The sequence below is a fragment of the Elephas maximus genome, chromosome 3, assembly GCF_024166365.1.
Source record: "Elephas maximus indicus isolate mEleMax1 chromosome 3, mEleMax1 primary haplotype, whole genome shotgun sequence".
Classification (NCBI taxonomy): domain Eukaryota; kingdom Metazoa; phylum Chordata; class Mammalia; order Proboscidea; family Elephantidae; genus Elephas; species Elephas maximus.
The window spans coordinates 57,091,006-57,114,228 of NC_064821.1; the positions used below are offsets into that span (position 1 = coordinate 57,091,006).

The following is a 23,223-nucleotide window of genomic DNA, read 5'->3' on the forward strand; positions in this document are numbered from 1 at the left end:
GAGTCTAAAGTGATATCATCACTTTCATTGCTGATATTGGTCATTTGTATCTTCTCAGGTATTGCTTTTTTATGTTTTCTCTGGAATTTTAGTTATATTCAGTGGAAGAATGTGCTGTAATGGGCTTACTAAATCTTGGCTGGCACCAGAACGTGCAATAGTATTGTTTCTCTTAGTGTGGTTAGAAGTTTATTAATTTTATTGATCTTTTCAAAGAAGCAGCTTTTGGTTTTATTGACTTTTTTCCTATTGCTTTTCTGTTTTCAATATCATTGATTTTGCTCTTTGCTATTTCCATTCAGTGCTTCTTTTGAGTTTAATATGTTCTTTTTCTAGCTTCTTAAAATGGAAGCTTAGATTATCGATTTGAAACATCTCCTCTTTTTCTTAATATTAACATTTAATGCTATAAATTTCCATTTGAACACTGTGTTAGCTGCATCTCACAAATTTTGATAATGTTATGTTTTTATTTTCACTCAGTTCAAAATATTTTCTAATTACCTCTTTGACCTATGAGTTACTTAGATATGTGCTGTTCAATATTTGGGGGGTTTTCAGATACTATTCTGCCTTTGATTTCTAATTTAACTCCTTTATGATCAGAGATCATACTTTTATGATTTCAGTTATTTTAAATTTGTTAAGGTTGGCTTCATGGCCTAGAATGTGGCCTGTTTTCATGAATGTTCCATGTGTTCTTGAAAAGAATGTGTATTCTTCTTTTGTTTGATGGAGTGTTCTGTAAAAGTCAGAAAATTAGCAAAGATATGGAATTTTCAAGTAACCAACTTAACCTGTCTACTTTCTCTATCAATTACTAAAAAAAGAGTTGCAGTTCACAAGCTTAACAATGGAAAATTTTCTATTTCTCCTTGCAATTATATCAGTTTTCTCTTAAAATATTTTGAATGTCTTTGCAATTATATCAGTTTTCTCTTAAAATATTTTTGGATACACATACATGTTTAGGATTGTTATGTCCTCTTGGTGAATTGACCCTTTTATTATTATGTAATTTCCTTCTTTATTTGTGGTCATATTCCTTGTTCTGAATCTACTTTGTCATGGTATTAAGATAGCCGTTTCCACTTTCTTTTGATTAGTTTTTACATGTTATATCCTTTTTCATTCTTTTACTTTTAATCAATTTTTATCATTTTATTTGAAGTGGACTTCTACTAAACAGCCTATAGTTGGACCTTTTAGTTGTTGTTATGCCAATCTTACAATCTCTGTCTTTAAAATGGTGTGTTTAGGTCATTTTCCTTTAATGTAATTATTGATATGGTTGGGTATACAGCTACCGTCTTTATTTGTTCTTTTTCCCCTATTTTTGTTTTGTTTTGTTTCTCTGTTCCATCTTCCTTGCCATCTTCTGGATTATCTGAATATTTTTTTAGCACTCCATTTTAATTTATTTATTGGGATTTTTGGCTTTATTTCTTTGCATTATTTTGATTGCTCTTGGGATTACAATATACATGCCTAAACTTTTACAGTCTAATTAGAGCTTATATTTACAATTCAGGTAACATATAGAAACCTTAAACACAGCCTTCAGTATGGATTACACCTCAACATAAAGGAAACAAAAATCCTCACAACTGGACCAATGAGCAACATCATGATAAATGGAGAAAAGATGGAAGTTGTCAAGGATTTCATTTTACTTGGATCCACAATCAACAGCCATGAAAGCAGCAGTCAAGAAATCAAAAGATGCATTGCATTGGGCAAATCTGCTGCAAAGGACCTCTTCAAAGTGTTGAAGAGCAAAGATGTCACCCTGAAGGCTAAGGTGCGCCTGACCCAAGCCATGGTATTTTCAATCACATCATATGCATGTGAAAGCTGGACAATGAATAAGGAAGACCGAAGAAGAGTTGATGCCTTTGAATTGTGGTGTTGGCGAAGAATATTGAATATACCATGGACTGCCAAAGGAATGAACAAATCTGTCTTGGGAGAAGTGCGGCCAAAATGCTCCTTAGAAGCAAGGATGGTGAGACTGCATCTTACATACTTTGGACATGTTGTCAGGAGGGATCAGTCTCTGCAGAAGGACATCATGCTTGGCAGAGCACAGGGTCAGCGGAAAAGAGGAAGACCCTCAACGAGGTGGATTGACACAGTGGCTGCAACAATGAGCTCAAGCATAACAACAATTGTAAGGATGGCACAGGACCGGGCAGTGTTTCGTTCTGTTGTGCATAGGGTCGCTATGAGTCGGAACCAACTTGACGGCACTCGACAGCAACAACAACATAGAAACCTTGCCATCCTATAGGTCCCTTTACCCTACCTCCTTTTTCATAGTTGTTGTATGTATTACATCTACATGTTTTTTTTTTTTTGCTTTCAACAGTCATACACATTTTAAGAGAAGAAATAAATCATTTTATAATTACTCAATATTTATCATTTCTGTTGCTCTTTCTTCACTCTTCAAGTCCCAGGTTTTCCTCTGGTATCATTTCCCTTCAATCTGAATAACTTCCTTTAGCCTTCCCTTGAGAGCCGTTGTGTTGTGGTGGATTTTCTTTGTTATCTATCATTTGAAAATGTCTTTGTCTTCATTCCTGAAGGATATTTTTTTGGGTATAGTGTTCTGGGTTGATAGATCTTTTCTTTCAGCACTTTAAAAATGTTTTTCCACAATCTTCTGGCCTCCATGATTTTTGATAAGAAATCTTCAGTCATTCAAATTGTTTATATATATGTGCCTGTGTGTGTGTGTGTATAAACCAAACCCACTGCTATCAAGTCATTCCAACTTAGAGCAACTGTATAGAATATAAGTGTGCATGGTTTAAAATCAGGAAATATGTGCATCACGGTTGTGTCCTTTCATGGCTTCGATCTGTATGCTGAGCAAATAATCTGAGAAACTGGACTATATGAAGAAGAATGCAGTATTGGGATTGGAAGAAGACTCATTAAAAGCCTGCAATATACAGATGGTACAACCTTCCTTGCTGAAAGTGAAGAGGACTTGAAGCACTTAGCGATGAAGATCCAAGACCACAGCCTTCAGTGTGGATTACCCCTCAACATAAAGAAAACAAAACTCCTCACAACTTGACGTATAAGCAACATCATGATATATAGAGAAAAGATTGAAGTTGTCAAGGATTTCATTTTACTTGGATCCACAATCAATGCCCATGGAAGCAGCAGTTAAGAAATCAAACGACATACTGCATTGGGGAATTCTCCTGCAACAGAGCTCTTTAAAGTGTTAAAAATGCAAAGGTGTCACTTTGAGGACTAAGATGCACCTGACCCAAGCTGAGGTATTTTCAATTGCCTCAGATGCATACAAAAGCTAGGCAATGAATGAGGAAGACTAAAGAAGAATGGTGTTGGTGAAGAATATTGAATATACCATGAACTGCCGGAAGAAATCTGTCTTGGAAGAAGTACAGCAAGAATGCTCCTTAGAAGTGAGAATGGCGAGACTTCATCTTATGTACTTTGGACATGTTACCAAGAGGGACCAATCCCTGGAGCAGGACATCATGCTTAGCAGAGAGTCAATGAAAAAGAGAAAGACCCTCAACAAGATGGATTGGCACTATGGCTGTAACTACAGGCTCAAACATAACGATCGTGAGAATGGCACAGGACCTGGCAGTATTCTCTTTTGTTGTGCTATGAGTTAGAACTGACTTGATGGCACCTAACAACAACTATACATATACGTGTATATATATATATAATTAATTTTTCTCTAGAATGCTTTCAAGATTTTTTTAAAAATTGGCATTCAGCAGTTGAATTATAATGTGTCTGTGCATGATTTCCTTTGAATTTATTCTCTTTGAGATAATCTGAGCTTTCTGAATCTGTAGATTTATGTCTTTCACCAAATTTAGAAAAATACTGGCCATTATTTCTTCAAATGTTTTTATTGCACCAGTCTTTCTTCTCTCCTGGGACTTAAGTGATTTACATGTTAGACTTTTTTATATCGTCCCATAGGTCCCTGAGACTGTTCATTTAAGTTTTGTCTCTGTTCTTTGGTTGGATAATTTCTATCAACATCTTAAACGTCTCTGGCTTGTTTCTCTGTCACCTCCATTCTACTACTGAGCAGATTTTTTTCTTTTTTAATTTCAGATATTTAATATCTGTTGTCAAACTTCTATTTGGTTCTTTTTATAGTTTCTATCTTTCTGAAAGGATACAACCCTGACACACAACTTGCCTGATATTAAACCATGTGGTATCCCCTTGTTCTGTTTGAACAACTGCCTCTTGGTCTATGTACAGGTTCCACATTAGCACAATTAAATATTCTGGAATTCCCATTCTTCACAATGTTATCCATAACTTTTTATGATCCACACAGTCAAATGCCTTTACATAGTCAAAAAAACACAGGTAAACATCTTTCTGGTATTCTCTGCTTTTAGCCAAGTTCCATGTCCTGTTCTGAATCCAGTTTGAATTTTTGGCAGTCCCCTGTTGATGAACTACTGCAACTGTTCTTGAATTATCTTCAGGAAAATTTTACTTGCATGTGATATTAATGATGTTGTTTGATAATTACTGCATTCTGTTGGGCCTCCTTTCTTTGATCACCTTTCTTTGGAATGCACACAACATGGATTTCTTCCAGTTTTTTGGCCAGGTAACTGTCTTCCAAATTTCTTGGCATCGATGAGCGAGCATTTGCAGTGCTGTATCCATTTGTTGGAACATCTCGATTGGTTTTCTGTCAATACCTGAAGCCTTGTTTTTTGCCAATACCTTCAGTGCAGCTTGGATTTCTTCCTTCAATACCATTGGTTCTTGAACATATTCTACCTCCTGAAATGGTTGAACATTGACCAGTCCTTTTTGGTACAGTGAATCTGTTTATTCTTTCACCTTACTTATTCAATCTGTATGCTGAGTAAATAATTAGAAAATTTGGATTATATGAGGAAGAATGCAGCATCAGGATTGGAGGAAGACTCATTAACAACCTCTGATATGTAGATGACACAACCTCACTTGCTGAAAGTGAAGAGAACTTGATGCACTTACTGATAAAAATCAAAGACCACAGCCTTCAGTATGGATTACACCTCAACATAACCCAAAACACCAAACCTGTTGCTCTTGACTCAATTCTGACTTATAATGACCCTATAGGGCAGAGTAGAAGCGCCCCGTAGAGTTTCCAAGTAGCAGCTAGTGAATTCAAACTGCCGACCTTTTGGTTGGCAGGCAGGTGCTTAACCACTGTGCCATCAGGGCTAAAGAACATAAAACAAAAATGCTCACAACTGGACCAATAAGCAACATCATGATATACGGAGAAAAGATTGAAGTTATCAAGAATTTCATTTTTCTTGGGTCCACAGTCAGCACCCATGGAAGCAGCAGTCAGGAAATCAAAGTATTGCATTGGGCAAATCTACTGCAAAAGATCTCTTTAAAAGTGTTTAAAAAAAAAAATACTACTTTAAGGACTAAGTTGCACCTGACCCAAGTCATGGTATATTCAATTACCTCATATGCATGTAAAAGCTGGTCAGTGAATAAGGAAGACCAAAGAAGAATTGATGCCTTTGAATTATGGTGTTGACGAAGAATATTGTATATACCGTGGACTGCCAGAAGAACGAACAAATCTGTCTTGGAAGAAGTACAGCCGGAGTGCTCCTTAGAAGCAAGGATGGTGAGACTTTGTCTCCCATACTTTGGACTTGTTATCAGGAGGGACCAGACCCTGGAGAAGGACATCATGCTTGGTAAAGTAGAGGATCAGAGAGGTCAAAGAGAGGAAGACCCTCAATGAAATGGATTGACGTAGCGGCTGCAACGATGGGCTCAAGCATCACAGCGATTGTGAGGATGGCAGGACCGGGCAGTGTTTTGTTCTGTTGTACATAGGGTCGCTATGAGTTGGAACCAACTCAACGGCAGCTAGCAACAACAACAACGACATTTATCAGCTGAGAACACTATCTTTCCATTCAGTTTAAGTGTGTCTACTTTTATATCATGGGTATAGTTATAATCGTTCTTTAAAGTCTTTGGTAATTTCCCCATTTGGGTCATCTCAGTGTTGGCATCTTTTCCTTTCCCTTAAGAACTGGTCACATTTCCTTGGTGGTTTTTTTTTTTTTTATGTTGAGTAGTTTTGGTTAGCATTCTGGAAATTTGAATACTATATTGTGAAACTATATATAAAAAAAAAAAAACTAGTGCCAATAATAGGTTCCGTTAAAGTCCTCTAGGAGACATTTGTTTTCGTTTGATATGTTTTAGCATGCAATGAGCACACTTAGGCTCAGACTGTAAGTTCTGTCATGCCTTCTGTGGTTGGTGGTTCCAATGACAGTCATTAGACCTGTGCTGTGCTGCTTTGGGTCTCTCATGTGCATAGGTGAGCTCAGGGCTTGAGCCAGCTCACACACAGGTGTAGGGGATTCCTTTTTCTGGCTCTTTTCTTGCCAATATTTTTTCATACTTTTAGGCTTATAGATATCCTTTTCCCTGATCTTATTACCACAAAGAGTTTCTCTCAGAGTTTTAGCTGCCAGTTAGCCACTCCTGAAGCTTGCTGGGGACTTGACCTGGTCAAAACTGCAAGAAAATAGGGAAATAAAACAAATGGGAACTGCACCCCTGTGCAGGTTTCTTCTCTAGGTTTTGACTTTCCTCCCTAATAAGTCTGCCCCACCCTCCCTTTTTCTTCTTTTTGGAGTCCTCAAGAATTTGATTTTTGAAAACTTTTTTCTGGAATTTTTAGTTGTATTCAGTGGGAGAGAAGGCTGTTGTAGGGCTTTCTCTATCTTGGCTGGCACTTGAACCTGCAATAACGTTCTTCATGGTACTTTTGCTGATCCATAATTTAAGAAAGTGCATTGTGTTGGTTGTCATGTCCTTTAATCTTGAACACTTCATTAACATTGCCTTGTTTTGTCATTACTGGTGGTTTTGAAGAGCACAGGCCAGTTTTTTTTTGTAGAATATGTCTCATCTCTTGCCCTCTTAGCCTCACCATTTCAATGAACTGTTTTTGCTGAAGTTAGTAATGACTTCTATGTTGCTAAATCCACTGGGTGTTTCTTTGTCTTTATCTTAGTTTCTCAGCACATTTGATTCCTCCCTTCTAGAAATATTTTATCTGCTTAGGCTCTGGCACATGACTACCTCTGGGTTTCCTTGCTATATTCCTGGCCACCCCTTCTCAGTCCCCTTCACTGGTTCCTTCTCAAAGCTCAACCTCTGGACCTTAGAGTGCCCTCCGCCTCAGTATTTCGCTACACTAACTCCCTTGATCTTCTCCAACATCATAACTTTAAATTTCATCCATTTAATGAATCCCAGTTATACCTCTAGCTCAGACACCTTCTCTGAGCTCCGTTCTGTGGGCATCTTCATGCAAGTCTACTTAACATACATCTCAAACTTAACATGTTCAAAATAACATTCCTGATTTCCTCCATACCCCCAACCTGTTCCTCCTATAGTCTTTTCCATCTTAGACAATGGATACTTCATTCTTAGCTTTTCTTGGAGTCTTCCTTCTTTCTTCTCCTGGTCTACACTCCAGTGTATGAGCCTTTCTTAAATGTATCTGGAATCTGATGATTTCTTTCCCTCTTTGACATCACTTCCATCTCCTACTTCTACTCTTGCTTCTTATCTTCTTCATCTCAGCCCAAATGATCCTTCTACAACTTAGAACAGATCAGTCCTGTGTTCAACCCCCTACTGGTTTCTTACATCATTATGCAAAAGAATACAAAGGCCTGAAAGGCCCTTACAAGATCTTCAACACATCCTGCCCCCAACTCACCATGTCTTATCTATACTGGCCTCCTGGCTATCCCTGGAACAGATCTAGTTGTTCCTTCCCCAGGACCTTTGCACTTGCTGTTCTCTTGGCTTGGAATGTCTTGGCGCAATGGTTAAGAGCTACAGCTGCTAACCAAAAGGTCAGCAGTTCGAATCCACCAGCTGCTCCTTGGAAACCCTATGGGGCAATTCTACTCTGTCCTATAGTGTTGCTGTCAGTCAGAATGGACTAGATGGCAATGGTTTATATATATATATATGTGTGTGTGTGTGTATATATATATATATATATATATATATATATATATATATATAGTGGTTATGAGCTATGACTGCAACCAAGAGGTTGGTATTTCAGATTCACCAGCCACTCCTTGGAGACCCTATGGGGCAGTTCTACTCTGTCCTATAGGGTCGTTACGAGTCAGAATTGACTCAATGGCAACAGGTTATTCTCTCACTTTATTCAAGTCTCTGCTTAAATATTCCCTTATTATAGAGAGGCCTTTTCTGACTACCCTATTTATAATAATACCATGCCTCTGTGGCCCCTACACTCCCTGTCCCTCTTACGAGAATTTATTTTTCCCCATTGTACTCCATCTCCTTTGGCATGATGTATTTGATTTGTTGCTTACTGGTTGTTTTACTTCAAGATAATGTAAGCTCCAGGCGGGCAGGAGCCATATCAGTCTTATTCACTGTAAATTGCCAGCATATGGAATAGTTTTTAACATATAGTAAGAGACCCTGACTGACACAGTTAAGCCCTTACTAACTGAAATGTTGGTTTGAGCCCACTAAGAGGCACTTCAGAAAAAGGTGTGGTGATCTGCTTCTGAAAAGTCACAGCCGTGAAAACCCTGTGGATCATAGTTCTACTCTGCACATATGGGGTCAACATGAGTCGGAATCAACTCGATGGTAACTTTTTTTTTTCCTGGTTTAGGTACTTGGCAGGGATTTGTAGACTAGATGACCGAGTAAAAATGCTCTTGAATATCTAGATCTCATCTCTGTCCTCACAGCCGACTCCTTGGAGCCACCCAAATTTTCTTCCAGCATCACGGTCCAGAAGAGGGATGGAGAGATGTCCCCTGTCTCCTACCCTGATGCTCCCAGGCCAGGTCAGTGGGACCACCAGCCTGGAGTCTCCCTCAATGAGCATCCTGATTGACAATGAGAGTGGAGAACACCCTGCCAGCATCTCCTGTGACTCCAAATGCCAGGACCAAGGAAGCATTTATCAATCATCCCCCTCTCTTGATGTGGGAGAGGCTGGTGGCAGGGGAGCTGGCTTCCTGGAATGTCATCCAGGCATCTGGTTCTCCATCACTCTGGCTGATTCAGTGTGAGAAATCCATCATTCAGCTTGCCAGCAGGCGAGGGAGGAGGCTTGGCCGCCTTGGCTCCATCTCTCTCCTCCTTTTCCCTCTCAGGGCTGATTAAAGGTGGTGAAGCCTAATCACTGCCCCAAGGTTGATGAGAGCGAGGACCCACTGGCCAGGGCTGGGCAGCAGCTGTCATGCTCAGTAGCGATGGGCAGGTGAAGCTGCTGTCTAGAAACTGAAGCCAAACAGATCGCTGGCAGGATGACAGCCGGGAGAGTGGCCTTGGGGCTGAACTGTCTCCTGATGTCTCTCGACATCCACGAGACATCTACGGGCCGAGTCTGCTGTCTGCAAGGTGATATTATAAATCTTTCCTAGGGTATCCCATACACACTCAGCTTTCCCAGTTTTTAAAATTAAGTTAACTTACAGTAAAAGTCACCATTTTTAGTGTTTATTTGTGGGAGCTTTGACAAATGCATACAGACACGGACTTACCACCACAATCAAGATACAGCATAGTTGCATCCCAAACCCAACCCACCCCAGTGCCATCGAGTCACTTCCAACCCATGGCCTCGAGTGTTACAGAGTAGAACTGCCCATAGGTTTCTTGTCTGTGATCTTATAGAAGCAGATCGCCAAGCCTTTCTAACGCAGCACCACTGGGTAGGTTTGAGCCATCAACTTTTTTTTTTTTAATATTCTTTTATCTTTATTTGTTTTAATTTTTATTGTGCTTTAAGTCAAAGTTTACAAATCCAGTCAGTCTCTCATACCTTGCTATATACCCTTAGGAAACCCTGGTGGCATAGAGGTTAAGTGCTATGGCTGCTAACCAAAGGGTCGGCAGTTCGAATCCACCAGGCGCTCTTTGGAAACTCTATGGGGCAGTTCTACTCTGTCCTACAGGGTTGCTATGAGTCGGAATCGACTCGACGGCACTGGGTTTGATTTTTGGTTTTGGATATATTCTTAGTTGCTCTCCCCCTAATGAGACAGCATACCCCTTCTCTCCACCCTCTAGCTCCATGTCCATTCACCCAGCTTCTGTCTCCTTCTGCCATCTCATCTCCCCTCCAGACAGGAGCTGCCCGTATTGTCCCATGTGTCTACTTGATCCAAGAAGCTCACTCCTCACCAGTATCATTTTCTATCTTATAGCCCAGTCCAATCCCTGTCTGAAGAGTTGGCTATGGGAATGGTTCCAGTCTTGGGCTAACAGAAGGTCTGGGACCATGACCTCCGGGGTCCTTCTAGTCTAGACAGATCACTTTTTATGAGAATTTGAGTTCTGCATCCTACTGCTCTCCTGCTCCTTCAGGGGTTCTCTGTTGTGTTCCCTATTGGGGCAGTCATCGGTTATAGCTGGGCAGCATCTAGTTCTTCTGGTCTCAGGCTGATATAATCTCTGATTTATGTGGCCCTTTCTGTCTCTTGGGCTCATAATTACCTTGTGTCTTTGGCGTTCTTCATTCTCCTTCGATCTAGGTGGGTTGAGACCAGTTGATGCATCTTAGGTGGCTGCTTGCTAGTGTTTAAGACCCCAGACGCCACTCTCCAAAGTGGGATGCAGAATGTTTTCTTAATAGATTTTATTATGCCAATTGTCCTAGATGTCCCCTGAAACCATGGTCCCCAAACCCCTGCTCCTGCTACGCAGGCCTTCAAAGTGTTCAGTTTATTCAGGAAACTTCTTTGCTTTTGGTTTAGTCCAGTTGTGCAGACTTCTCCTGTATTGTGTGTTATCTTTCCTTTCACCTAAAATAGTTCTTGTCTACTATCTAATTAGTGAATATCCTTCTCCCTCCCTCCCTCCCCACTCTCGTAACCATCAAAGAATATTTTCTTCTGTTTAAACTACTTCTAGAGTTCCTATAATAGTGGTCTCATACGATATTTGTCCTTTTGCAGCTGACTAATTTCATTCAGCATAATGCCTTCCAGATTCCTCCATGTTATGAAATGTTTCACAGATTCATCATTGTTCTTTATTGATGCGTAGTATTCCACTGTGTGAATATACCATAATTTATCCATTCATCTGCTGATGGCCACGTTGGTTGCTTCCATCTTTTTGCTATGGTAAACAGTGCTGCAGTGAACATGGGCGTGCATATATCTGTTCGTGTAAAGGCTCTTATTTCTCTAGGATATATTCCAAGGAGTGGGATTGCTGGATCATATGGTAGTTCTGTTTCTAGCTTTTCAAGGAAGCACCGAATCAATTTCCAAAGTGGTTGTACCATTTTACATTCCCACCAGCAGTGTATGAGTGTTCCAGTCTCTCCACAACCTCTCCAACATTTATTTTGTGTTTTTTGGATTAATGCCAGCCTTGTTGGAGATGGAATCTCATTATAGTTTTGATTTGCATTTCTCTAATGGCTAATGATCATGAGCACTTCCTCATATATCTGTTAGCTACCTGAATGTCCTCTTTAGTGAAGTGCGTGTTCATATCCTTTGCCCATTTTTTCATTGGGTTTTTTGTCTTTTTTTGAGTTTTTGCAGTATTATGTAGATTTTAGAGATCAGACGCTGATTGGCAATTTCATAGCTAAAAACTTCTTCCCAGTCTGTAGGTGGTCTTTTTACTCTTTTGGTGAAGTCTTTGGATGAGCATAGGTGTTTGATTTTTAGGAGCTCCCAGTTATCTAGTTTCTCTTCTGGTGTTTGTGCATTGTTAGTAATGTTTTGTACACTGCTTATGCCATGTATTAGAGCTCCTAGCATTGTGCCTAGTTTTTCTTCCATGATCTTTATCGTTTTAGATTTTATATTTAGGTCTTTGATCCCTTTTGAGTTAGTTTTTGTGCATGGTGTGAGGTATGGGTCTTGTTTCATTTTTTTGCAGATGGATGTCTAGTTATACCAGCACCATTTGTTAAAAAGACTGTCTTTTCCCCATTTAACTGACTTTGGGCCTTTGTCAAATATCAGCTGCTCATATGTGGATGGATTTATGTCTGGATTCTCAATTCTGTTCCATCTGTTGTTGTACCAGTACCAGGCTGTATTCTTAGTACAGTGGTGGTATAATAGGCCCTAAAATCAGGTAGGGTGAGGCCTCCCACTTTCTTCTTCTTTTTCAGTATGCTTTACTTATCTGGGGCCTCTTTCCCTTCCATATGAAGTTGATGATTTTTTTCTCCATCCTGTTCTTTTTTGATTGTTGTTTGCTTGATATATTTTTTTCCATCCTATGAGTTTTAGTTTGTTTGTGTCTTTAAGTCTAAGTTTTGTCTCCTGTAGGCAGCATATAGACAGATCATGTTCTTTTATCCATTCTGCCACTCTATGTCTCTTTATTGGCATATCTAAAAGTCCAGTTATATTCAGTGTAATTATGGATAGGTATGAGTTTAATGTTGACATTTTGATGTCTTTTTTTGTGTGTTGTTGACTGTTTCTTTTTCCCACTTAATTTTTTGTGCTGAGTAGTTTATCTTTATATATTGTCTTTTTCTCTTATTTGTTGTTGTTTATCTTGTTTTTGCTGAGTCTTCATTTTTTTCTTGTATTTTATTTTGATGAGTAGTATTGTTAGTCTCCTTTGTGGTTACCTTAATATTTACCCCTATTTTTCTAAGTTTAAACCTAACTTTTATTTCTTTTGTATAGCCTTGATTTCCTCTCCATATGAAAGATCTATGACATCATTTCTAACTCCCTCTTTGTTGTTTTAATGTTGTCTTCTTTTAAGTAATGACATCACTGTTTCCCTGTTTTGAGCGTTTTTTTAATCTTGATTTATTTTTGTAATTTCCATCTGGGTTGAAATCTGTTTGCTGTGTCCCGTGTTCTAGTCTTGGGTTGATATATGATATTAGTGCTTTTCTAACCAGAAAACTCCCTTTAGTATTTCTCCCAGTTTTGATTTGGTTTCTACAAATTCCCTAAACCTCCGTTTGTCTGGAAATGTCCTAATTTCGCCTTCATATTTAAGAGAGAGTTTTGCTGCATATATGATTTTTTCCTTCAATGCTTTGCGTACGTCATTCTATTGCCTTCTTGCCTGCATTATTTCTGCTGAGTAGTCTGAACTTATTCTTATTGACTCTCCTTTGTAGGTGACTCTTTGTTTATCCCTGGCCACTCTTTATCTTTGGTTTTGGTGAGTTTGATTATAATATGTCTTGGTGACATTCTTTTGAGATCTACCTTATGCAGAGTTCGATGAGCTTCTTGGATAGATATCCTTTCACAATATCAGAGAAGTTTTCTGCCAACAAATCTTTAACAATTTTTTCTGTATCTTCTGTTATTCCTCCCTGTTCTGGTACTCCAATCACTCGTAGGTTATTTCTCTTGATAGAATCCCACGTAATTCTTAGGGTTTCTTCATTTTTTTTGAAATTCTTTTTATCTGATTTTTCTTTGAATATATTGGTGCCAAGTGTTTTATCTTCAGTCTGATTAATTCTGCCTTCCACTTCCTTAATTCTTCTCCTCTGACTTTCGATTGAGTTGTCTAATCCTGTAATTTTATTGTTAAATCTTCAGAATTTCTGATTGCTGTCTCTATGGATTCTTGCAGCTTGTTAAATTTTTCATGATGTTCTTGAATAACCTTTTTAATTTTTTCAACTGCTTTATCTGTGTGTTCCTTGGCTTGTTCTGCGTTTTGCCTGATCTTGTTCCTGATGTCTTGACGGGTTCTGTATTAGTCGTTTGTATTCTCCATCTGGTAATTCCAGGAAGACACCTTCATCCAGAGCTTATTGAAGCACTCATGGTCTGCGTCTTTATGTGATTTGATACTGACTGTTGTCTCTGAGCTGTCTATAAGTTATTTATTGGTTTATTTTGTTTGCTTACTATATCCTAGTTTCTTGCCTTGTTTTGTTTTGAGATGCCCAGATAGGCTGCTTGAGTGAGCTAGCTTGATTGTTTTTGCCTTTAAAGCTCTAACGTCCTGTCACCAGATGGCTAGAGCTATTACCAGGTATATGAGCCTAGGAGTCTATTCACTTTTCTTGTATGGATTCAGCTCAGGTGTCCAGGTGGTTGGTCATCAAGTGTGTGGTACAGGCTCTGTCCTACAGCCTCAGAGGGGCAGGGGTGATTGGTGTAGGTGCAGGTATCTGGTTGCAGCAGGGGGTCACGCTCTGAACAAGGCAGGGGACTGACAACTGTCCCCCAAGTATCTATGAGGAAAGCACATCCCTGTTCCCTAGAGTGCACAGGTGGGTGGGTTCTGCAGCCAGACCATGGGCACCCAATGCTTTTGGTTGTAAGGACTGGGAGGTACCACTTATCCTTGGACCCCTGTTGTGGGTGGCTAGGTTATGTGGGTGGAGCCACCAGTCTTTAGGGCCCCGATGTGGTTAGGCGAGGACCCTGTTTAATAGGCAAAGTGGTGTCAAACATCAAGTACCCACCTTTCCACCACATAACTGAAACAGTTGTAGTCTGCCAACAAGGGCCTGTGTTATTGATTCGTGCCAGTAATGCTGGAGTAAGATGGTATTTTTTTGTAGATTTTAGAAATTTGTCTGATTTATAATAGCCAATTTTTTTTCACAGTCTGTAGGTTCTCTTTTTACTCTTTTGGTGAAGTCTTTTGATGAGCCTAAGTGTTTAATTTTTAGAAGATCCTGGTTATTTAGCTTATCCTCTGGAACTTGTGTGTTGTTGGTTGCAGTTTGTATCCCGTTAATGCTGTGTATTAGGGCCTCTAGCATTGATCCTATTTTTTCTTCTATGAACTTCATTATTTTGGGCTTTATATTTAGGTCTTTGATCCATTTTGAGTTAGTTTTTATATATGGTGTGAGGTATGGGTCCTGTTTCATCTTTTTGCAGATGGACATCCAGTTTTGCTGGTACCATTTATTAAAAAGACGGTCTTTTCCCCATCTGATGGACTTTGGGTCCTTGTTGAAGATCAGGTGACCTTAGGTAGATAGATTTACATCTGGGTTCTCAATTTTGTTCCCTTGGTCAATGTATCTGTCCTTGTGCCAGTATCAGGCTATTTGGCTACTGTAGCTTTATACTATGTTCCTGAGGTCAGGTAGTGTGAGTCCTCCTACTTTATTCTTCTTCTTCAATAGTGCTTTACTTATCTGGGGCTTCTTCCCTTTATGTATAAAGTTGATGGTAAGTTTTTCCATCTCTTTAAAGAATGTTGTTGGTATTTGAATTGGGATTGCATTGTATTTGTAAATTGCTTTGGTAGAATTGTCATTTTCACAGTATCGAGTCTACCTATCCATGGTATGTTTTTCCATTTATGTAGATCTCTTTTGGTTTCTTGCAGTAGTGTTTTGTAGTTTTCTTTGTATAGGTCTTTTACATCCCTGGTTAGATTTATTCCCATGTATTTTATTTTTTTAGGGGCTATTATAAATGGTGTTTTTTTTCCTGATTTCATTTTCATCGTTCTCTTTATTGGTGTATAGGAATTCAACTGATTTTCGTATGTTTATCTTGTATCATGCTACTCTGAGGAATCTTTCTATTAGTTCCAGTAGGTTTCTTGTGGAGTCTTTTGAGTTTTCTATGTATAGTATCATATCATCCACAAATAGGGAGAGTTTAACTTCTTTATTACCAATTTGGGTGCCCTTTTTTTCTTTTTATTTCTGTTTCTTGCTTCATTGCTCTAGCTAGGACTTCCAACACAATGTTAAATAGGAGTGGTGATAAAGGGCATCCTTGTGTTGTTCCTGTTCTCAAGAAGAATGTTTCCAGCCTCTGTCCATTAAGAATGATGTTGGCTGTTGGTTTTGCATATATGCCCTTTATTATGTTGAGAGATTTTCCTTCTATACCTATTTTATTGAGAGTTTTTGTCAGAAATGGGTGTTGGACTTCGTTGAATACCTTTTCTGCATGATTGAGAAGATCATGTGATTCTTTTCTTTTTATTTATGTGGTGGATTAGGTTGATTGATTTTCTAATATTGAACCATCCTTGCATACCTGGTATGAATCCTACTTGGTCGTAGCATATTATTTTTTTGATATGCTGCTGAATTCTGTTGGCTAGAATTTTGTTGAGAATTTTTGCGTTTATATTCATGAGAGATATTGGTGTGTAATTTTCTTTTTTTGTGGTGTCTTTGCCTGGTTTTTGTATCAGAGTTATGCTGGCTTTGTAGAATCAACTCGAAAATATCGCTTCCTTTTCTGTGTTCTGAAGTAGTTTGAGCAGTAGTGGTGTAAGCTCTTCTCTGAATGTTTGGTAGAATTTTCCAGTAGCCATGTGGGCCAGGATTTTTTTTGTTGTTGTTGGAAGTTTTTTAAAATTACCTTTTCATTCTCTTCTCTGGTTATAGGTCTGTTCAGATTTTCAACATCATTTTGTGTTAGTTTGGGTAGGTAGTGTTTTTCTAGAAATTTGTCTATTTCCTCTAGGTTTGCACATTTGTTGGAGTATAGTTTTTCATAGTACTCTGTTATGCTCCTTTTTATCTCAGTTGGGTCTGTTGTAATGTCCCCCATTTCATTTCTTATTTGGTTAATTTGCATCCTCTCAGGTTGTTCTTTTGTCAGTTTTGAGCCACCAACTTTTTAGGTTAGTACTCAAGCACAAGCCATTTGCACCACCTTGGGAACCCTGGTGGTGTAGTGGTTAAGAGCTACAGCTGCTAACCAAAAGATCAGCAGTTCAAATCCACCAGGTGCTCCTTGGAAACTCTATGGGACAGTTCTACTGTGTCCTATAGGGTCACTATAAGTTGGAATCGACTCAACGGTAACTGGTTTGGTTTTTTTTTTTTTAGAGACCTATAATTGCATCACCTCTCCCAAATTCCACCATGCCTGTTTGTTATCAATCCCTTTCACCACCTCTGGCTACTGGCAACAATTGATCTGTTTTCTGTTGGTATAATTTTGCTTTTTCTAGAATGTCATATGAATGGGATCATACAGTACGTAGCCTTTTGAGTCTGGTTTCTTTCACTCAGTTTAATGCATTAGAAATTCATCCATGTCGTATGTATTGGCTATTTGTTCGTTTTTATGGATTGAATTGAATTCAATTCAATTGAATGGATGAATTCATTCAATTGAATGGATGTTTACCTATTCATTTTCCATTTGAAGGATATTTGGGTTGTTTCTGGTTTTTTGTGGTTTGGAATAAAGCAAGTATAAATATGCATATAAAAGTTTTTGTGTGGATATAAGTTTTTATTTCTCTTAGGTAAATACCTAGGAGTGGAATTGCTATGTCATGTGATAGATATATGTTTTTATAGTCTCACCAGCAGTGTATGAGGGTTCCAGTCCCTCCATATCTTCTTCAATACTTGGTATGATCAGTCTTTTTAATTTTGGCCATTCTAATAGGTATGTGGTGGTATTTAATTGTGTTTTTAATTTACATTTCCCTAATGACTAATTATGTTAAACATCTTGTCAAGTGCTTATTTGCCATCAATATATTTTCTTTGGTGAAGTGTCTGTTCAAATCTTTTGCCCATTTTAGAACTGGGTTGTTTGTTTTTCTTATTTTTGAGTTTTGAGAGTTCTTTATATACTCTGGATACAAGATCCCCATCTGTAAGATGAGTGTAAAAATGGGACATGCCTCACAGACTTATGTTAAAGATTAAATGTGTCAAAATACTAGTCTGAGTCATAAGAATTTGCTGATTTATAACCATTTTTGACCTATACAAAGGGCAATTTTACATAGTTGAGTATAATATGTAAAATGTTCCTTGTAGTGGTAGGTAGAGGGTATGTACTCTAGAAATAGTAGCTGCAGCTACTATCATCATCATCATTATTATCATTGTTACTGCTTCTGCTGCTGTTACTACTATACTAATATTAGTATTGAAGGCAGTGGCTCCTGAGGCTGTTCTTTCCTGCTCCCCAAGTCCTCTGCTCAGGCAGTCAACTTTCACCAAGTTCTTCCTGTGTGCCAAGCTTCTTGCTAAGTCTGCAAAAACTAATAAGACCCAACCTTTGCTCTTGTGGAGTAGAAATGCCACCTGGTATAATAGGTGCAACAGAGGAAACTTGATGAGAACGAGGACACTGGCAGGCCTTCCCAAGTAAGGCCTGTTAGTTGGGCCTTGTAGGATGATTGGGGGTTTGAGATGGAATAACATGCCAAGCACAGGTTAGAGCTTGTGCAAGGCTTGGAAGGGGGAATAAGCAAGCTTCAGGGAGAGCCTGAGGCTGTGAATGTGGGGCTGGGAAGCAGCCTATGGTGGCCTAGAAAGTGTTCATCAATATCCCCTACCTCATCTTTCCATAGGTGGCCCTAGTTTTCCAGACATTCTCGGGGAGCCACATCCAGAAGACCTCTCCATTTACCTCTGCCATGGGCTCAAGAACCATTATCATTGACCACGGGTCTGGCTTTCTGAAGGCTGGGTTGTCAGGTTGGAATGAACCCCAGATGGTTTTCCCGAGCATTGTGAACTACATACCGTGCCGGGAAAACCCCGGCCCAAGCTACGCCCGGAGACGCGTTAGTCTGGGCATTGACTTCTGCCATCCTGACACCTTCAGCTACCCCATAGAGCGCGGCCGGGTGCTCAACTGGGAGGGCGTGGAGCACATCTGGACATTTGTCTTGGAGAAACACAGGCAGGAACAAGAGGACTTCCCAGTGATGATCACTGAGAGTCCTCTGAGGGAGCCTTCGGACCGACGGAAGACTATGGAGGTAAGACCTTCTCTGGGCTGCCTTCACTGGGACTGGGGAGGAGGCTATACTGGGGAGCATTGTGTCTAGATGTGACAGGTGTTGAGAATTCAGCTTCTTGAAGCATTTGTCCAACAACACTTCCTGGGAATCTAGTATGTGCCTGGAGCCCTGGTGGCGAAGTGGTTAAGAGTTCAGGCTGCTAACCAAAAGGTCAGCAGTCAGAATCCACCAGCCGCTCCTTGGAAACTCTATGGGACAGTTTTACCCTGTTCTGTAGGGTTGCTATGAGTTGGAATTGACTTAATTGCACATAACAACATAACAACAACAGTATGTGTGCCCAGGCCCCTGGGTGGCACAAGTGGTTTGCGATTGGCTACTTTACCTAAAGATTGGTAGTTCCAACCCAACCAGTGCCACAAAAGTAAGGCCTGGCAATCTGCTTCTGTAAAGATTATAACCAAGAAAACCCTATGGAGCAGTTCTACTCTATAGTATACGGGGTTGCCATGAGTTGGAATCGACTTGATGGCAACCAGTTTTTTTTTTTTTTTTAGCATGTGCCCAGCACAGTGCTAGGGAAGAGGGGCTTATAGAGGCTCCTCCTGTGGATGAAGACACAGCAATTAAAATATTCTGTGGATAGGGCGCAAGAGAGGAGATACTGGGTATTCATTCATGGATGCCATAAATGTTCACAGACAAGTGTTCTGGCCCTCACAGAGCTTACATTCTGAGGGAAAACTCAGACCACGAATAAGCTAACAAAACAAATTTCAGATAGTGATCAGTTCTAGAAAAAATATCGAGAGGTAGCTGACTAATGGGGAGTGAAAGAGCGCCTTTGAGAGGTGGTCAAGGAGGGCTTCTCTGAGGAGTTGACTTCAGCCAGTGAAGCTGGAGCCCAGTAAGTGGGAGAGGGGGTGGCAGGAGGCAAGTGGGATGGTGAGGTCAGCAGATGCTTGGGGGAGCGTTTGGGTTTTATTCGAAATCAAGAGTAAGACGGCCTATGGGCCAAATCTGGCCTACCACCTGTTTTTGTAAATAAAGCTTTATTGGACTAGAGCCACACCGATAATTTGCATATTGTCATGACTTCTTTCACACTCCAATAGTGGAGTTGAGTAATTGCAACAGATACTGTATGTCCTGCAAAGGCTAAGAAATTTACAATTGTAGGTTTGCTAGATGACATACAGGATGCCCAGATAGATTTAAATTTCAGATAAACAGCAAGTAATTTTATGGTATAAGTATGTCCCAAATATTATATGGGACATACTTATACTGAGAAAGTATTTGTTGTTTATCTGAAATTCAAATTTAACTGGGCATCCTGTATTTTATTTGCAAAACCTGGCAACAGTATCTGGTCCTTTACAGAAAAAGTTTGCTGAGCCCTATTCTCAGTGAATGGAGGCTCCTGGAGAGTTTCAAGAGAAAGAGTGATATCTGATTTTCTGTTTTAAAAGGATGACCCTGGCTGCTGTTTAAGAAGTGGATGATTGGGGGGGAACAATATTCTGAGAGTGGGAATGGAGGGGATACCCCTTCCATTGAGGGGACAAGATAGGCCTGCTGGGTCCTGAAGAGGTAAGTAAGTGGCCAACGACCACAGACTGGTGGACAGTTATAGTCCTTCTCTACCCAGAGGTTCAGATCCCTGCCAGAGGTGGGGACTGGGTGGGTGGGCGGGGGGCTGTAAATATCCAGAGGATCCCTGGATGGTGCAAATGGTTTGCACTTGACTACTAACCTAAAAAAGCTGGCGATTCAAACCCACCCAATGGCACTGTGGAAGAAAGGCCTGGCAACCTGCTTCTGTAAGGATTACAGCCAAGAAAACCCTATGGAGCAGTTCTCCTCTATAACACATGGCTCACCGCAAGTTGGAATCAATTCAATGGCAAGAGGGGTATAGATCCAGGGGTTGATAGGGCAGGGGGAAAAAGTCAGCCCAGAGATTTTGCCAAACCCTGAATATTGAAATTACAGTTTTACCTTGAAGTTTGGAGAGTTATTATGAAAAAAAAAAAAAAAAAAAACTTCCCCTAAAAGGCAGTGAGTGCATTTCTTTCTTTCTACCCCCACATTTTGGAGGCAGCGGTGAATGTGCAGTGCTTGTTTCTTTTATAATCTCTTCTAAAGGGATGATTCAGGCTGCAAACCTGCCCACTTCCTGGAGTCTGACAGCTCTTCCCCTTTCTCCACCAACACAGTCTGAAGGGCCACCATCAAACAAGCTCTGAGTGCAGATCCAGCTCCATAACTAGCTCTCTAGAGCCTCCTCTTGTCCCCACAGGATGAGCTCCAGAACCCCAGAACCGACATCCTAGGGCCAGCCTGTGAGTCTCCTCGAGTGGAGGTCTATGCGGTTGTCCACTTTGAGAGCTGAGCATGTCGTATAGTCTTGGGGAAATAGAAGACAGTCCAAGCCCTGTGTTCGGGGAAAATGCACTGAATGTATCTCCCTTCTTGCAGATTATGTTTGAGTTGCTGGATGTTCCTTCTGTCCTCCTGGCTGACCAGCTGGAGATGTCACTGTATGCCTCTGGCCTCCTGACTGGCGTAGTGGTTGATTCCGGCTATGGCCTGACCCGTGTAAAATCTTTCCATCTGGGTCGTCCGTTGCCCTCAAGCTGTAAGACGCTGGAGTTTGCCGGCCAAGATCTCTCTGCTTACCTCTTCAAGAGCCTCTTTAAGGAAGACTGCAACCGGCACAACCTGTTTCAGCTAGAGACGGTCGCCACGACCCAGATGGGCAAGTGCTATGTGCCACAGAATTTGGCAGAGGCACTGGACTTTCGTCAGAGCCTGCCCAGTGGCTCCGACGAGAGCAACATCTACCAGCTCCCCGATGGCACACCAGTGGAGCTGACGCCCATGCAGCGACTTGCTCCTGAGATGTTCTTCAGTCCCCAGGTGTTCGACCTGCCAGGGCCCAGCATCTCCCAGGCCTTCGCGGAGTCCATGGAGACCTGTGACGCCACAATGCACCCACTGCTGATGTCCCATGTGGTGGCATGTGGGGGGAACACTCTGTACCATGGTTTCACCAAGCGCTTGTATGAGGAGCTGGCTGCCTATCACTTTTCTACCACTGAGGCTATAATCTGGGGGGGTTCCAATCGAAACTTTAGCGTCTGGTTAGGAGCGTCTGTGGTGGCTCATCTTTCTACTTACAGGTCCGAGTGGATGACCAGAGAAGAGTATGACGAGAGTATGAGGTTGTGACCTGTTGGATTTTAGCAAAATGTTCTGGATGACCAGAGAGGAGTATGACGAGAGTATGAGGTTGTGACCTGTTGGATTTTAGCAAAATGAACATGGAGTTAGCTCATTTTGGAACTATGAAGTCATGAAGTTTTAGGTTCTAGAGTTTTATCTTGTTTCCAGAGTGGCATCCAACCCATAGGAGCAGGGTGTCATCCCTGGAAACCCTAAAGGGGGGCAGTTTCCCAGGGGTGACCTGTCATTGAGGCAGGAGTGGCCATCTGCCAACTCCATACCCAATAGCCATTTATTTTTCACCAGCATTTCCCTTGGGTTGTTCTATTCTTCTTGGTTGAGTAGGTTTTAACTGAGATCTTTTGCTAGGCTTCTCAATTATTTTTGACTAGGAGAAGGGGAGGGTGGGATGGGGAGAGTTGTGGTTTTTAGCCCTACAGGTCCTTTCTGGCCAGGGAAGAATTGCCACCGGTGAGTCTGGGGTGTTTTCCCATCTATGGCCAGGATCTTGTTTTGTATATGCAATTAAAGAACTTGTTTGAAACCAGTGCTGGCCCCTGTGATGGATGGCAGAGGATGGGGGGCCCCAGGGAGACCCAGCATGATGCCCTTATCATAGGTCCAGGAAGGGTGAGTAGGAGAGCGAGCAGGGAGGAAGCCAGGCAGGTCTGAAGAGTTCAGATCCTTGTCAACAGTGGTTACCAATGAGAAGAATGGTTAAGGGCCTGGAGCCTCCTGTTGTTCCGCTGCCTTGTCCTCTCCATTCATTCTAACCGCCAATTGCGGTTGAGTCATGTGTGTTCCTATGTACGTCACAGTGGAACTGTGCTCCATGGAGTTTTCAATGATGGTTTTTTGGAGTTAGATCACCAGGCCTTTTTTCCAAGGTACCTCTGGGTGGACTCGAACCTCCACCCTTTCATTTAACAGCCAAACACATTAACTGTTTACACCACCTAAAGACTCCCCATTCGTTCTCGATACCCTAACGTGCTGTTAAACTTTGAGTTCCTATTAGTTTAGTATTTACTCAATAAATATTTGAGAACACACTGTATGCCAGGTACTGGGCTAGGCATGGAACTTTGGGGTGAAAAAGATACACAAGGCTTCTGTTCTCAAGGAGATTACAGTCTACTGTGGGGACGCAGATAATAAATGTGTGCATTTCAGATGATGAAGAATGAAATGAATCAAGTGTACCAAGATAATGTGATCTGGGGGGTAAAAGGAACAGCTGTTTTA

At 40.8% G+C, this 23,223-nt stretch overlaps 1 protein-coding gene across 1 annotated transcript; it reads left to right on the forward strand.

The window, feature by feature from the left end:
* The first annotated feature begins 18,420 nt into the window (after positions 1-18,420).
* On the forward strand, positions 18,421-21,984 carry ACTL8 (actin like 8). The gene is made up of 2 exons (XM_049878088.1): positions 18,421-18,768; positions 21,232-21,984. The coding sequence occupies exons 1-2, from the start codon at positions 18,421-18,423 to the stop codon at positions 21,982-21,984; spliced, it is 1,101 nt and encodes a 366-aa protein (XP_049734045.1).
* Positions 21,985-23,223: the final 1,239 nt, after the last annotated feature.

Excerpts from the sequence above, each read along its gene's own strand:
- ACTL8 (XM_049878088.1), top strand. The coding sequence starts at position 18,421 with ATGGGCTCAAGAACCATTATCATTGACCACGGGTCTGGCTTTCTGAAG. Across the intron at positions 18,769-21,231 it reads ACCGACGGAAGACTATGGAG|ATTATGTTTGAGTTGCTGGA; the intron begins GTAAGACCTTCT and ends CCCTTCTTGCAG.